General features: G+C 38.5%; 2 protein-coding genes across 3 annotated transcripts; one reads left to right on the top strand and one right to left on the bottom strand.

Moving 5' to 3' along the window:
- Positions 1–8,556: 8,556 nt before the first annotated feature.
- Positions 8,557–10,833, bottom strand: LOC110674151 (heat shock protein 70 A1-like). The gene has a single exon (XM_021837961.1). It carries the CDS (start codon positions 10,623–10,625, stop codon positions 8,709–8,711), a length of 1,917 nt encoding a protein of 638 aa, XP_021693653.1. The 5' UTR covers positions 10,626–10,833; the 3' UTR covers positions 8,557–8,708.
- Positions 10,834–11,800: 967 nt separating this feature from the next.
- Positions 11,801–15,292, top strand: LOC110674150 (heat shock protein 70 A1-like). 2 transcript variants are annotated; one of them, XM_021837960.1, is made up of 4 exons: positions 11,801–11,967; positions 12,085–12,144; positions 12,220–12,287; positions 12,365–15,292. In XM_021837960.1, exon 4 carries the CDS (start codon positions 13,375–13,377, stop codon positions 15,289–15,291), a length of 1,917 nt encoding a protein of 638 aa, XP_021693652.1. In that variant the 5' UTR covers positions 11,801–11,967; positions 12,085–12,144; positions 12,220–12,287; positions 12,365–13,374; the 3' UTR covers position 15,292. The 2 variants fall into 2 exon arrangements, with proteins under 2 accessions (XP_021693652.1, XP_021693651.1); XM_021837959.1 differs by having other exon boundaries at positions 11,801–12,287; positions 12,365–12,761; positions 12,825–15,292.
- Positions 15,293–16,420: the final 1,128 nt, after the last annotated feature.

The raw sequence follows: 16,420 nt of genomic DNA, 5'->3' as shown, positions 1-16,420 counted from the left end.
CTAGATCATCATTTCTATAGATAACTATCACCCTGCCTAATGAAATTTAAATTCCCTGCCTAATGAAATTTAAATTCTCAAGACTCAGCTATACAGAATTTTACGATGATGTTGAGATACAATCAACCTCAAAATATAATCAGCGCTGCAAACTTCGAACTGGAAACCAGTCCATTGAATAGATGTGGTGTGCGATAAGCAACTGGTAGGCAGCGATCAGCCAGCGTTGTGAAAGATTACCATAATCGCTAACCATCCTAAGCAAATGATCAATGCACCGAGAGGAATCCAACAAAAATAAGCAGCTTCGCATGGTAACGGTATGGTAGGTTGTTTGGCAACACTGAACGAGCTAGCAAAAAGCAATGTTTATTCCGTTTTTTATGCAAAGCAAAAAAAATGAAATCCATAGCCAAAACCAAAAGTTTAAGTTTACCAGAAATCAAGAATGATATCCTAGATCTAGAACATCTGGAAACGAATCAGGTGTAAACTGATAAAAATGAACACGTTTATCCGTGTGTTTAAAATTATGAATCGATCCATCAACGTCTATATCAATTTGTTGTGATTTTCTTACAAACTTCGTGTGTATTATACATGCAATTCTTTAGTTTTGCTTCTTGGATTGATTTATCAACCGACAACGTCGGTGAGATGGCAGCAGATAGTTGAGAAATTTCTCGTCCATCGGGACGCTGAGACTGCGCAGCAAGTGCCTTACATTCAAATCATCAAATCTCTGGCATCCTCATTCTTGGAAAACCAGCAGTCGGAGTTTAGTCTGTTTTTCGGGTCGATGTCCTTGATGTTAGAAGCGAGTGATTCGAGAATCTTCTCTGGAGCGCTTCGCTAAGCTGGTGCCTCACGATTCCCGGTGAATTATTCCAGAAGCATCCCCAAACAGTTGCTCTGATGAGCCATTTGATGCTTCACCTCCGACAGCGAAATTTCTCCTCTAACAGCTCCATCCTCGGATTTGACTTGAGTCGGCCGGATTATTGTTGATTCGGATCTTTAGGCTTGAAACTCGTCGTCAAAATGTTACCTTCTTAAATAGTCTTGAGGAATGAAAAGAGCTTGATAATTAAACGTCTTTATTACTCGGAAGGTAAAACTAGAATGAATAATACAACTCACAAACCTGTTCATAGTTTTACGGCATGGCTACTACAATTGGTGTTTGGAGATCGTAGCCATGGTAACACAAAACTAACGTGTTAGGAACATTTTTTTTTAATTTCTCCGTAGTAATTTCCATATAAGCCTACTACGTCTTTGGTCCACTTTTAATGCACCGATAATGCTGCACATCTCACAGAATCATATTTTTATCATAAGGGTTGTAATAAAGAAATGGGAGATCGGATTTTCAAGCTTTCTTGTAAGTAGATTCGCCCCAGTAAATATGTATCGTGCAAAGTTTTCAGGAATCGATTCAAGTTTATTTTTCAATACATCCAAATCTTTTCTTGAGATATCCTCTAGATATCCCTTAAGACAGTACACCTTATGATGCTTCATGAAACTCATAAATAATCTAATGATTTCTGTACAATATTTCTCCATGGATTATTTTCTGATAAATTTCTCTGCATTCTTGATGAAATACATTCCGGAAGTTATTCCAGGAACTACTCTAAGAATTTGTCTTGGAATTTTTTTAAAAACATCCCTTGCAGCCATTTTAGTTATATCGTAAAACGGGGTGAATAGAAAAAGTGGGGCGAATTGAAACAAAGCGACCTACAGTTAGAAATTACTATTGTGCAATGGTAAACTTTGAATTCATCATGACATATATTTTCCCATTAGTTCAGTAGCAACAGAGTATCGATAGACTATTTTCAAATTAATAATTTTGCTACATTGCACATTATAAAATTGAGAAGAAAATATTGAAATCTCAACCATTTTTGACAGCTTAAAACATCCGCCATTTTTGCTGATATCTAACATGATCAAAAATTGAAATTGATTTTAAAAATTTTAATTTTCTTCTTCACTGGGTAAATACGTTGGGATATTTCTTTGAGATACATATGAAAAAGAGGTTTTTTTCCATTTTGAAATGAAAAATTAATGAAAAAAGTATTGATATTTACTGAACAGTGTTCTTATTCGCCCCATCGTGGGGTGAATAAAAACATACAACATTTTCATAAATCTTTGTACCGTAAGTACGCCATTCACCGCTCATTTAACAGCATTTCAACACAATGAATTCTGTCAAAAATCGGTTTTTCGATATTTTTCGCAATTTTTTGCGCTAGACGCAAGATTTTTTTTTTTTTTTTTAATATCTTTATTAGTATCATTCCATACATTACATTCATTTCTTATATCTAGGTGTTCTGTGTTATTAGACAACACTATCATCCTAATTTGGTAAAACAAATTTAAGATTTAATTAACATTTTGTTAACAAATATTACATTTCATTTGCCGTAGCAGTTCAGTTTTTTTACAGGTGAGTTCATTTCACCTGCTTATAAGAGAAAAAAAAGTTTTTAATATACTTAACCTAACTTAACCTAAACATATAACGCATTAATCGTGGCAATAGAAGATTGTAACGATTTTTGCCTGAAATTATTAATGATTGTATATGACATTTGTTCCAATGTTTCAACATTGGATATTCTATGTAACTCATTGGTACTATACCAGGGAGGAAGCCTCAGAATCATTTTCAAAATTTTATTTTGAATTCTCTGCAGAGCTTTCTTCCTGGTATTACAACAGCTAGTCCATATTGGTACAGCATACAACATGGCTGGCCTGAAAATTTGTTTGAATATCAAAAGCTTGTTCTTAAGACAAAGTTTTGATTTTCTATTAATAAGGGGATAGAGACATTTTACATATTTATTACATTTGGCTTGAATGCCCTCAATGTGATTATTGAAAGTTAAATTCTTATCTAGCATGAGCCCTAGATACTTAACTTCATCTGACCAATTTATTGGAATCCCTCTCATCGTGACAACATGTCTACTTGAAGGTTTCAAATAAAGAGCTTTTGGTTTATGTGGGAATATTACTAGTTGAGTTTTGGAAGCATTAGGAGAAATCTTCCATTTTTGCAAGTATGAAGAAAAAATATCCAAACTTTTTTGCAATCGACTACAGATGACACGCAGGCTTCGACCTTTGGCGGAGAGGCCTGTGTCATCCGCAAACAAAGATTTTTGACATCCCTGAGGTAGCTCAGGTAAGTCAGATGTGAAAATATTGTATAATATTGGTCCCAAAATGCTGCCTTGAGGAACACCAGCTCTTACAGGAAGTCTTTCAGATCTGGAGTTCTGATAATTAACCTGAAGTGTACGATTTGACAGATAACTTTGAATTATTCTAACAATGTATGTTGGAAAATTAAAGTTTTTTAATTTTACAATCAAACCTTCATGCCAAACACTGTCGAATGCTTTTTCTATGTCTAGAAGAGCAAGACCAGTAGAATAGCCTTCAGATTTGTTGGAACGGATTAAATTTGTTACACGTAAAAGTTGATGAGTGGTCGAATGTCCATGGCGGAATCCAAACTGTTCATTGGCAAAAATTGAATTTTCGTTGATGTGGGCCATCATTCTGTTCAAAATAACCTTTTCAAAAAGTTTACTGATGGAGGAAAGCAAACTGATTGGACGATAGCTAGAAGCTTCTGCAGGATTTTTGTCTGGTTTTAAAATTGGAACAACCTTAGCATTTTTCCATTTGTCAGGAAAATATGCTAATTGAAAACATTTGTTAAATATATCAACTAAAAATGATAAGCTACTTTCTGGAAGTTTCTTGATGAGGATGTAGAAAATTCCATCATCGCCAGGAGCTTTCATGTTTTTGAATTTTTTAATAATAGTTCTCACTTCTTCCAAATCAGTCTCCCAGGCATTTTCGAAAACGTTCTCTTGATTGAGAATATTTTCGAACTCCTGAGTAACTTCATTTTCAATTGGACTAGTAAGTCCTAATTTAAAATTGTGCGCACTTTCAAACTGCATAGCAAGTTTTTGAGCTTTTTCGCAATTAGTTAGTAATAATTTGTTTTCCTCTTTCAATGCCGGTATTGGCTTCTGAGGTTTTTTCAAGATTTTAGATAATTTCCAAAAGGGCTTAGAGCCAGGGTCTAATTGAGAAATTTTATTTTCAAAATTTTTGTTTCTTAATTGAGCAAAACGTTTCTTGATTTCTTTCTGCAAATCCTGCCATATAATTTTCATAGCAGGATCGCGAGTGCGTTGAAATTGCCTTCTCCTCACGTTTTTAAGACGGATCAAAAGTTTAAGATCATCGTCTATAATCACGGATTCAAATTTTACTTCACATTTTGGAATTGCAATGCTCCGGGCTTCAACAATGGAATTTGTTAAAGTTTCAAGAGCATTGTCAATATCAAGTTTAGTTTCTAAAGAAATGTTAACATCAAGATTAGAGTCAACATACGTTGTATATATATTCCAGTCAGCTCGTAAATAATTGAAAGTGGAGCTGATAGGATTGAGAATCGCTTCTTGGGATATTTGAAATGTAACAGGGACATGATCAGAATCAAAACCAGCATGAGTAATCAGTTGGCTACAAAGATGACTAGAGTCGGTTAAGACCAAATCAATCGTAGATGGATTTCTAGAAGAGGAAAAACATGTGGGGCTATCAGGGTATTGAATTGAGAAATATCCTGAAGAGCACTCATCAAATAAAATTCTGCCGTTGGAATTACTTTGAGAATTATTCCATGACCGATGTTTGGCATTAAAGTCACCAATGACAAAAAATTTTGACTTATTGCGAGTCAATTTACGCAAGTCAGTTTGGAGCAAATTAACTTGCTGCCCAGAGCATTGAAAAGGCAAATAGGCAGCTATGAAAGTATCTTTACCAAACTGTGTTTCAACAGAAACACCTAAAGTTTCAAAAACTTTAGTTTCAAATGATGAAAACAGTTGATGTTTTATACGCCTATGAATGATGATTGCAACTCCCCCACATGCCCCATCAAGTCGATCATTACGATAAACAAAAAAGTTAGGATCTCTTTTGAGTTTAGATCCAGGTTTTAAATACGTTTCGGTAATAACTGCTACATGCACGTTATTAACCGTAAGAAAATTAAACAGCTCGTCCTCTTTACCATTCATAGACGCAAGATAAAACATTTGTTTTTGTAGGAAAGAAGTTGAAATGTGAACAACGTATAATGGTACATGTATGCCAATGATACATGTGTAGGGCGCCATTCACCGCTCATCCTAAGTATGAGGCTCTATATACACAACTAGTTTCTATTCACCCTATTTCACGGTACCTTTCTTATAAAATCAGTGAAATTATTTAAGGAATTTCATAACGGGTCGCAAGACTGATTTCTGTAGGTATTTTTGAAGGAATTCTCGGTTAAATCCTAAAAGGGACAGTGCGCCGAGAAAACCCGAGCAAGTGTCATTATTTTCCTCTCCGGTTGCGCGTTCTTTTTGCCCGGCAGTGCGTCGAGAAAGCCCAAAGCAATCCCAGTGTTTACCCTCCTGGTTTGCGCGTTTTCTTTTTGTTTTTGAGTGATATATGGTCCAAGCAAACGAGTCGGTTTCGTGCCACGTGCCATAGAGAAGTTCGAAACAGTTTCTGAGAAAATTGTTCAAAGAACGTTAATGCTTCGAGTGGACGATTTGCCCTTTGAAGGAAGCACCACACTAGACAACGGACTAGCATGCATCGCCCAATGGCACAGTCGAAATACATTCCTGACAAAAAGTTTTTCGGACTGAAGCCGGAATCGAACTCACACTCCTTGACTCGATGCGGCTAAATGCTTGGTAACATTAGCCACACGGCCACGAAGCTCAATTCGTAGAAGCATATTTACAGGAATGTGTAGAGGAATTTAGAAATCTATGGAGGCATTCCTGATTGAATTGTTACTTTTTGGTTACTAATTCAGTTAATCATTCATCCATTTTGTAATTTATTTAACATTTAAGAATAATTCGCGAATTCCATTTTCACAATTTTAGAGGTGGCGGAAAGGGAATTGACTAAAATTGAATTTTACGGTTAGGTGACAAAACGTCGAATAACAAAATGTCGAATGTCAAAACGTCGAATGCTAAAACGTAGAATAGAAAAACAAATGTGAATTTGTGGTAAAACTTCAATTTATTCGATTTTATTCCAAGAAATATGAAGAAAATCTATAAAAATGCAAATACTAAACAATGTTTTGTAAAGTTTAGACAGTGAAAAATATATTTTTCTAATTTCTAAACCTTGACACCGTAATTTCTTGGAAAGGATAATAAAAATTCAAATTGAAAATTGCTGAAACTTGTTGGATTTGTTTAGGTTTTTAATTTTCAGGTTACAAAACACTTTCATCAAAGTGCTTGTTTTAGTCAAACACATGTTTTGAACTGAAACTATCAATTACCTTTAGTTGGAATTAAATGGTGTCCAACTTAAAACAGTTAACATTTACTCAACGATACCTGTATCGTTTTTACTATTTAGTACTTTTTTATATCGTACAATTGATCAAAGTATATAAATTCTCTACACATAAAATAAATCAATGTTTAGTACTCCACTCTATAGTACATATTGGAAACTTGCTAGAGATCCTGATTTCTATATATATGATATTTTGAATATCTGTTTCTGAAAAGGAAATCAATCATTCGATTTAAGTGTACTTATCAAGGAAAGAATGAGTAGATTATTAAAGAATAAAGAATTCAATAACTGTCAAAAATAATGTCTTAGTTGACAGTAATTAGTTCACATCACATTAAATTAGTTAAACATGCAAACGAAATTAAGTAATTTCAATTATCATGTTCAGAAATATCATGCCATGTCTAGATTGGGAGTGTTTGTAAAACAATAGTTGAAAAGGGATTGAAGTTATTGGGGAAGAAAAGGAACACGATTTTTCACACAACTTAGGGAGCAGCGGCGTCTCTCACGCAGGGTTGTGTCTCTCTCCTCGTCCGGTTTAAGGTGACCGGGAACGCACTAATCACGGTCTGTAACAGGTCACTTCACTTTAGTACTCATGGAACGAACTATTGATTTTTGTGTTCCTGTGAAATAAATTTAAAATTGGTTTGGAACCGCGGTACACTTTTACTGTTCGAATTTTTGTTTTGTTGAAAAGAGCCCGTCGTCTACTCAAGCATCCCTTTTTATTTGGATTCATGACCAAGCAGAATCCTTGCCAGCATGACGTCATCCTATATTTTTCTTTGCGCCGTTGTCATTCTGCAGAAAGGTGCTGACGGGCAAAGGATAAAAGGAATGGATTTGCTATGATACCGGGGGGATTTTTGACAGTAGGATAAGATTTAAATTTAAATTTGAAATTTTATGAAGATGTTTTGTTATTTATTTACATTATAATTTAAAGAGCTTGGTATCGAAGAAAAGGAAATTCAGGAATTTTTGTTTACATATTTAGAATTTTATTTTAAGAAATCTTAGTGTTAGGGAATAATTATTTACAAATATACAAGTAATTACCATCAGTGCACCAGTACCCGCTCATGTTCCACTAACCCGGTCACACCGATAAAAGATAAGTTTAAACAATGTTAATATGAAAACTATAGCCACTAGACGATTCAAATCGATAAATTGAATTATACTGTGGACAAACTTTTGCGTATTTACTCAAATTACCTTACTTTTTAAACTCGTGAACGGGCTACTGGAACATGAGCGGATACTGGTACGTTGACGGTACAATATTATAAAAGTATAACCTAGTACGAATAGGGGCCCAGATAGCCGTAGCGGTAAACGCGCAGCTATTCAGCATGACCATGCTGAGGGTCGTGGGTTCGAATCCCGCTGGTCGAGGATCTTTTCGTAAAGGAAATTTTCTCGATTCCCAGGGCATAGAGTATCTTCGTACCTGCCACATGATATACACATGCAAAAATGGTCAATCGGCAAAGATAGCTCTCAGTTAATAACTGTGGAAGTGCTCATAAGAACACTAAGCTGAGAAGCAGGCTTTGTCCCAGTTGGGACGTAACGCCAGAAAGAAGAAGAAGAAGTACGAAAATTTACAAAAATAGAAAAAAAAAAAATACAACAAAACGAAAAGAAAAAAAAACAAAAAAGGCAATACATGATTGCGACCTATCACATAGGTAACAGAATATATCGACGAATCTTTAAAGAATTCTTGAATTCATTTGTTTTTAGATAAATAAAAGTCCTGCTGGTAAGATCTTTGGTAGAAGGATTCTGAAATTCAGCCATAAGAATTTTGTGAGAAGTTTTTACATCGCTTGAAGACAAAAGCTAACCCTGCCATAATCTAGGCAATTTCGTAGCTCTATTGACATGTCCAAAACATCTCTTTCAGAATGCAAGTTGAGAAGTATAGAGGTTTATTTTCTTTAAACTATTATTCACATTGGTAAAATGCTTATAAGTAAATCATTTACAATTTTGATTACAATTCTGTGACGTAGACAACTGTCGATCTGGCAAACTTTGCTTATGTTCAAGGATTTCGGTATGTTTATCAACACTTTTTGAACGCATGTAACGTTAGTTTTACCCGATATAATTTATTTTCGTAAAAACAAGCTGTACACATTAAATAACTTTCTAACTTTGTACAAGAAAATAATATTCTACATTCCTCTCAACATCACTCACTATCACTAACATTCAGTCTCATTTCAACCTCTCCATTCGCTTCAGTCGACTTCCTCAACGGTGGGTCCCGAACTGCCACCGTATCCTCCCGCCTGTTGACCACAGCTAGAGGCTCCTGATCCGGCCGCTCCACCTTGATGCAAACGAGTCATGATCGGACTACAGACTCGACTCAGCTCCTGCATCTTGTGTTCGAACTCATCCTTCTCGGCCATCGTATTTCCGTCCAGCCATCGGAGCGTTTCGTCACATTTGTCCTTCACGGTGTTCTTGTCCGACTCGCTAAGTTTGTCTCCGGCCGATTCGAGTGATTGCTTCAGCTGGAAACAGTAGCCTTCTAGCTGGTTGCGGGCAGAAACGCGTTCCCGTTGCCTTTCGTCTTCTTCGCGGTACTTTTCTGCGTCGGATACCATTCGATCGATGTCGGCCTGACTCAGGCGGCCCTTGTCGTTCTTGATCGTGATGTTCTTTTCCTTACCGGTACTCTTTTCCTTGGCAGTTACATTGAGAATACCGTTGGCATCGATATCGAATGTGACTTCAATCTGGGGAACGCCTCGAGGAGCCGGCAGAATGCCCGATAGTTCGAACTGTCCCAGACGATTGTTGTCTCTGGTCATGACACGTTCTCCTTCGAACACCTGGATCGATACTCCCGGCTGATTGTCCGCATAGGTTGTGAAGGTTTTGGTTTGCTTGCACGGGATTCTGGTATTGCGGTCAATCAGTTTGGTCATGACTCCTCCAGCTGTCTCAATGCCCAGTGAGAGTGGAGCCACATCAACCAGTAGAACGTCTTGAATCTTCTCGTCCTTGTCTCCGCTGAGGATGGCCGCTTGAATTGCTGCACCGTATGCCACTGCTTCATCTGGATTGATTGATAGATTCAGCGATTTTCCACAGAAGAAGTTCTGCAGCAGATTCTGTACTTTTGGAATGCGAGTCGAGCCACCAACTAGGACGATGTCGTGGATTGAGCTCTTGTCCATTTTGGCGTCGGCCAGAGCCTTTTCGACTGGTTGAAGCGTGGAACGGAACAGATCCGAGCACAGTTCCTCAAATCGAGCCCGGGAGATCTTCGTGTAGAAGTCGATTCCATCGGCAAGGGCATCGATTTCCAGCGTTGCTTCTGTGCTGGATGACAATGTGCGCTTCGCTCGTTCGCATGCCGTTCTCAGTCGACGCAGAGCTCGTGCATTCGATGAGATATCTTTCTTGTATTTGCGCTTGAACTCCTCAACGAAGTGGGTCACCATGCGATTGTCGAAATCTTCTCCTCCCAGATGAGTATCGCCGGCTGTGGCACGTACCTCAAATAGCGATCCCTGGTCGATGGTCAGAATGGAGACGTCGAATGTGCCACCACCCAAATCGAAGATGAGGACGTTTCGTTCACCTTTGAGATTGTTGTCCAGACCGTAGGCCAATGCAGCTGCCGTTGGTTCATTGATGATTCGCATCACATTCAGTCCCGCAATGGCTCCGGCGTCTTTTGTGGCCTGTCGCTGGGAATCGTTGAAATATGCTGGAACTGTGATGACTGCGTTTTTGCAACTATTTCCCAGATAGGCTTCGGCCGTTTCTCTCATCTTGACCAGAACCATGGAGCTGATTTCTTCCGGAGCGAATCGTTTCTTCTCTCCCTTGAACTCGACTTCGATCTTCGGTTTGCCAGCATCGTTGAACACCTTGAAGGGCCAGTGTTTGATATCGGCCTGTATTTTCGGGTCGTCGAAACGGCGTCCAATCAATCGTTTGGCGTCGAAGACTGTGTTTTGCGGATTGAGGGCCACCTGGTTCTTGGCGGCATCACCGATCAGCCGCTCCGAGTCCGAAAATGCCACATAGCTGGGAGTGGTTCGATTTCCTTGGTCGTTGGCGATGATTTCCACCTTTCCGTGCTGGAACACTCCTACACAGGAGTAGGTCGTTCCCAAATCAATACCGATTGCAGACATTTTTGCTTTTGTACTGATATTTAACACTTTTTGATTCGAAATAATATACTTTTTCACTGTATTCACTTATTTCACTGTTTTAACTTGTTTCACGTTGAAATTTGCTTTTCACTTGCGTAGATTTGCGTTTTGGCGCTTTATTGCTCTTGCTTGTGATTCGTTCTCTTGTTTGAACTGTTATGACGAGAGCTGCTCGAATCGGGCGCTTATATAGTGGAAACGAGCAGATCTAGAAAATTCGAGTGCTTTCCACAAGTGTTCGAGTAGTTTCGTGTGCGTATTGTTCGAACGATTTCGATGCGTCTCCACTTTTCGACGGGTCACATTTACGCACAAGCTGGTGCGTTTGTAGGGTCGATTAGACTGGTTCATGGAAACAGGCTACCATTAACTGATGAGTCAGTGTCATAGTTGCGAGCTTCATTCGAAACTATTGGGGCCCATTCACAAATTTCATAACGCTGAAGGGGGTGGGTGGGTGTCCTTAAGATGTTACAGCTCATACAAAATTTAAAAAATATCCATGCAAAATGCGTTACAAGGGGGTGTGTGGGTATCAAAAATGACGATTTTTAGCATTATGAAATATATGAATAAACCCTTGTATACTGTATTCAAAGTATGGCAATATATAGATTTATTATCAAAATTGAAATTGATTTTTATTTGATAGAGTCGTTGCTAGCCCAAAAGATAAGGTTCAGATGACAATTTTATTGAGTATGAGTTACGTTTAGCAAAAAAAAGTACAAGTATTATTTTTGTGAATTTGTTTAGTTACAAAATTTGCAATTGAATTGTCTTAAACATTGATCTTCAGAGTCTGAAAAACTTAAGTAATTGAGTAAGTAAATGAAAAACCGAATTTACAACACTGAAGACGGCCTTACAGTTGAGGTCGAAATACGCGTAACTGTCAAAGAATACAAACTCTTGTGGAATTAAATGGTATAGTACTAAATTCGGGTTTTCATTTACTTATAGGTGTTCCACTAAACAGCTCGCAGATTTATGATTAAGTCATTGTTACAATCAAATAATCTCAGAAAATTTTCCTCATTTTTCTTAATTTGTTAATAGATTATCCAGCATTCAATAAATGAACCAGTCTAAAGAGGACCGCATCTTTCGTCAAGCAGAAACATCAAGAAGATTCGCCCGCATTCTAGTATGTGTGAGTGTGCGTGTTGTTATTGTCGTGCTCATGCGCGCCATCGTAAAGTTTGTTTTGATTCATCGTTCAGCTTCATATTTTGGAAATATGTATCTCTCTAGTACTTTGCCAACGTGAACTGCTTCGAAGTGATTCACCGATGTATTTTTAATGGTTTGATTAATATCGGTCGGTTATATCGGTTACCTTGATATCTTCCTTTTAAAAATAAGGAAATAGCTTCCAAAAAATTTATCATATCCACTCGCCCTATTACCAATGATTATTAACTCTTACATTTTTTAGGTCTTCAGACGAAGATTCAATGGCAGTGAAACGTATAATTGTTGGAAGCAAAATATAAACGTATGTTCTCGACTTTATAACAATTATATTAGACGAACGCCAACAAACTTAAAGAATATTTGGTTCATTATATAGAGAACTACCAGGAGATTGCTGCAAAAGGAAAAATAAAATTTGATGCTACTCAAATCTAGTATGTTTAGGTATAACACATTACGCCCAACAACATGGAGGAGAAACATTCATTCATATTTTCATATATTCAAATGATCTAAAACAGGCCTGCCCAACCTTTTCGAACCGCGGTCCAAACCTCAGAAACATCATTTGATGGCGGGTCAAATTGCTTGCAGTGCACAAGCAAATCCATTTTCATAAAATCTAACAAAATACAGAAGCTTTTTTTTTAAATGATCCCACCGAGAACTTTTTGAGAATACTCTGGATTGATACATCTAGCCTAGCTTTTTGATGGAATTCGAGATTTTATAAGACACCTTCTCATATATTTTTTGCAGAAAACCACATAGTCCCCTGAGAGAGAATCATGGGCAAGTATCTTTAGGAGATTTTTTGTTCTAAATCTAGCACTTAATTCTAACAACTCTTAAGGATTGCAGGCTATTTTCCAGTAGGAACATATTGCCAACGAAAATAAGAAGTTAACGCTAATAACTGTGAGTATGGCAAAACATAAAACTTCGAGAAGCGTCATCATTGTTCCAGTGACCTTATTTTAGTTGGGTAAATTCTTCTGGATGCGTCTCTCCCTCAAAACATTCATCGATAGCAGCAACAAACAAAATAAACGTTCTCCCTATTTTCAAACGTCGAGACCATTCTCGCCCTTTCTGTAGCTATTTGTATTCATTCAACCAGTTCAATGAAAGAACCACTGTATTTGCCCCTATCTCGAAGCATTACCCACTCACACAAAGCAATGAAATATGCGACATAAAACCGAACGAACGACAGGCAGTCAGGCAGCAGAGACACCGAGAGCGGTCGAGTAGCTCATCGAAACTGCTCGATCCTTCATGGAAAGCGCTCGAACTTTCTAGATCTGCTCGCTTCCACTATATAAGCGCCCGGTTCGAGCAGCTCTCGTCATAACAGTTCAAGCAAGAGAACGAATCACAAGCAAGAGCAATAAAGCGCCAAAACGCAAATCTACGCAAGTGAAAAGCAAATTTCAACGTGAAACAAGTTAAAACAGTGAAATAAGTAAATACAGTGAAAAAGTGTATTATTTCGAATCAAAAAGTGTTAAACATCAGTACGAAAGCAAAAATGTCTGCAATCGGAATCGATTTGGGAACGACCTACTCCTGTGTGGGAGTGTTCCAACACGGCAAAGTGGAAATCATCGCCAACGACCAGGGAAATCGAACAACCCCCAGCTATGTGTCATTCTCTGACACGGAGCGGCTGATTGGCGATGCCGCCAAGAACCAGGTGGCCCTCAATCCGCAGAACACCGTTTTTGACGCCAAACGATTGATTGGACGACGGTTCGACGATCCAAAAATCCAGGCCGATATCAAACACTGGCCCTTCAAGGTGTTCAACGATGCTGGCAAACCGAAGATCGAAGTCGAATTCAAGGGAGAGAAGAAACGATTCGCTCCGGAAGAAATCAGCTCCATGGTTCTGGTTAAGATGAGAGAAACCGCTGAGGCCTATTTGGGAAAAAATGTTAAGAATGCAGTCATCACAGTTCCAGCATATTTCAACGATTCCCAGCGACAGGCCACAAAAGACGCCGGAGCCATTGCAGGACTCAATGTGATGCGAATCATCAATGAACCGACGGCAGCTGCATTGGCCTACGGTCTGGACAAGAATCTCAAAGGCGAACGAAACGTCCTGATCTTCGATTTGGGTGGTGGCACATTCGACGTGTCCATTCTGACCATCGACGAAGGATCATTGTTTGAGGTAAGAGCCACAGCAGGCGACACTCATCTGGGAGGAGAGGACTTCGACAATCGCATGGTGTCACACTTCGTTGAAGAATTCAAGCGCAAGTTCAAGAAAGACATCTCAAACAATCCTCGTGCTCTGCGACGATTGAGAACGGCATGTGAACGAGCGAAGCGCACATTGTCATCCAGTACTGAAGCTACGATTGAAATCGATGCCCTGATCGATGGCATCGACTACTATACGAAAATCTCCCGGGCTCGATTTGAGGAACTGTGCTCGGATCTGTTCCGTTCCACACTTCAACCAGTTGAGAAGGCTCTGTCTGACGCCAAAATGGACAAGCGCTCAATCCACGACATCGTTCTGGTTGGAGGATCAACTCGCATTCCAAAAGTACAAAATCTGCTGCAGAACTTCTTCTGTGGCAAATCGCTGAATCTATCAATCAACCCGGATGAAGCTGTGGCGTACGGTGCGGCAGTTCAAGCAGCTATCCTCAGTGGAGACAAGGACGAGAAGATCCAAGATGTGCTGTTAGTTGATGTGGCTCCACTCTCACTGGGCATCGAGACAGCTGGAGGAGTCATGACCAAACTGATTGAGCGCAACAGCCGAATCCCATGCAAGCAGACTCAGATATTCTCGACCTATGCAGATAATCAGCCAGGAGTATCGATCCAGGTGTTCGAAGGAGAACGAGCAATGACCAGAGACAACAACCGTCTGGGACAGTTCGACCTATCAGGCATTCCGCCTGCTCCAAGAGGTGTTCCTCAGATTGAGGTCACATTCGATATGGACGCCAACGGTATTCTGAATGTATCAGCCAAGGAGAAGAGTACCGGAAAGGAAAAGAACATTACGATCAAGAACGACAAGGGTCGACTTAGCCAGGCTGATATCGATCGAATGGTGTCCGACGCAGAAAAGTACCGCGAAGAAGACGAAAAGCAACGCGAACGTGTCTCTGCCCGCAACCAGCTAGAAGGTTACTGCTTCCAGTTGAAGCAATCCCTCGAATCGGCCGGAGATAAGCTGAGCGAGTCGGACAAGAACACCGTGAAGGACAAATGCGACGAAACGCTCCGATGGTTGGACGGAAATACAATGGCCGAGAAGGACGAGTTCGAACATAAGATGCAGGAGCTGAGTCGGGTCTGTAGTCCGATTATGACTCGGTTGCATCAGGGTGGAGCGGCCGGAGCGGGAGCCTCTAGCTGTGGCCAACAGGCAGGAGGATTCGGCGGCCGAACGGGACCAACCGTTGAGGAAGTTGACTAAATTGGGTTGACAAAGGAGACTGAATGAGAGTTAGACTAAGTGAGCCTGGAAGTATTTCGAATAGGTTCAGTAAGGAATGTTGGAAGACGCGTTTTAGAATATCAAATTTGAGTTATGCGATTCTTATACAGATTTTAGGATTCGTAGATCGTATTTGCAATTATTATCGTTGTAATTTATTTTCGTGAAAATAAAATGTATACATTGATCTCATATTTGCTGTTTTTCGAATTTCATTCTAAGACATATCGAAATATTTTCCTATTGCTACAGAGATGTTTGCAAGTACTACTGCAGGAGTTTTTGAGAAATCATTTGGTATATTCATGTTCGAATTTGAGCTTGAATCCCTAGAGGTATGTTGAATGAAGTTATAAGAATAGCTTCTACAGAAATCATTGTTTTTTCAATCTGGAGGAGTTTCGAAAGGATGATCAAAGAAGGGAATTTTGGTGATTTGAAGAAAACTATAGATTCTCATAGTAATTGCTGATTACAATAAAGAAAAAAAAAAACAGAAATTATGCTTAAATCATGTCTGTAGAGAACACTAAATTGAATTATGCGTTTTGCTCACAAGCTCAAGAGAAAGAGATCCGTGTATAGGATATTTTAGTAAATTTCATAGAGTAATGCATGGTCTTATATTAGTTTTACCAAATTAATATGATATTGTTGTCTTGCACAGACCATTTAGATGTAAGTAATAAATTAAATGTTTCAAATGATGCTAAAAAATTGAAAAAAAGTACAATCGACTCTCCATAACTCGATGTTTAAGACCATTTACTAATAGAATTATTTATATATTTATATAACACACCGATACAAAAATTCCAAAATTTGAAAAAAAAATTATCTCTATTTTCAATACTTTTATGATCATTTCTGAGAGCTAGCAATACATTTTTTTTTGATAATATTTTGTAAACTATTATTTGGCAAAAAAAATGAAAAATAGATATTGAATTGAAATCGTATTAAATAATTTTGTTTATAAGAATAGCTAAATATATTCTCTCAGGAAGCCCAGAAAAATTTCGGCAACGAACTCCAATTTGGCAAGAAAATTAATCTTGGAGAATGAAGAAAGAATTTTAGTAAGAGTTCTCATGGAATGAAAATTTGA

The sequence above is a fragment of the Aedes aegypti genome, chromosome 1 (assembly GCF_002204515.2).
Source record: "Aedes aegypti strain LVP_AGWG chromosome 1, AaegL5.0 Primary Assembly, whole genome shotgun sequence".
Taxonomy (NCBI): Eukaryota; Metazoa; Arthropoda; class Insecta; order Diptera; family Culicidae; genus Aedes; species Aedes aegypti.
Note: the sequence above shows the minus strand (reverse complement) of the source record. Positions and strands in the feature narration are given on the sequence as shown.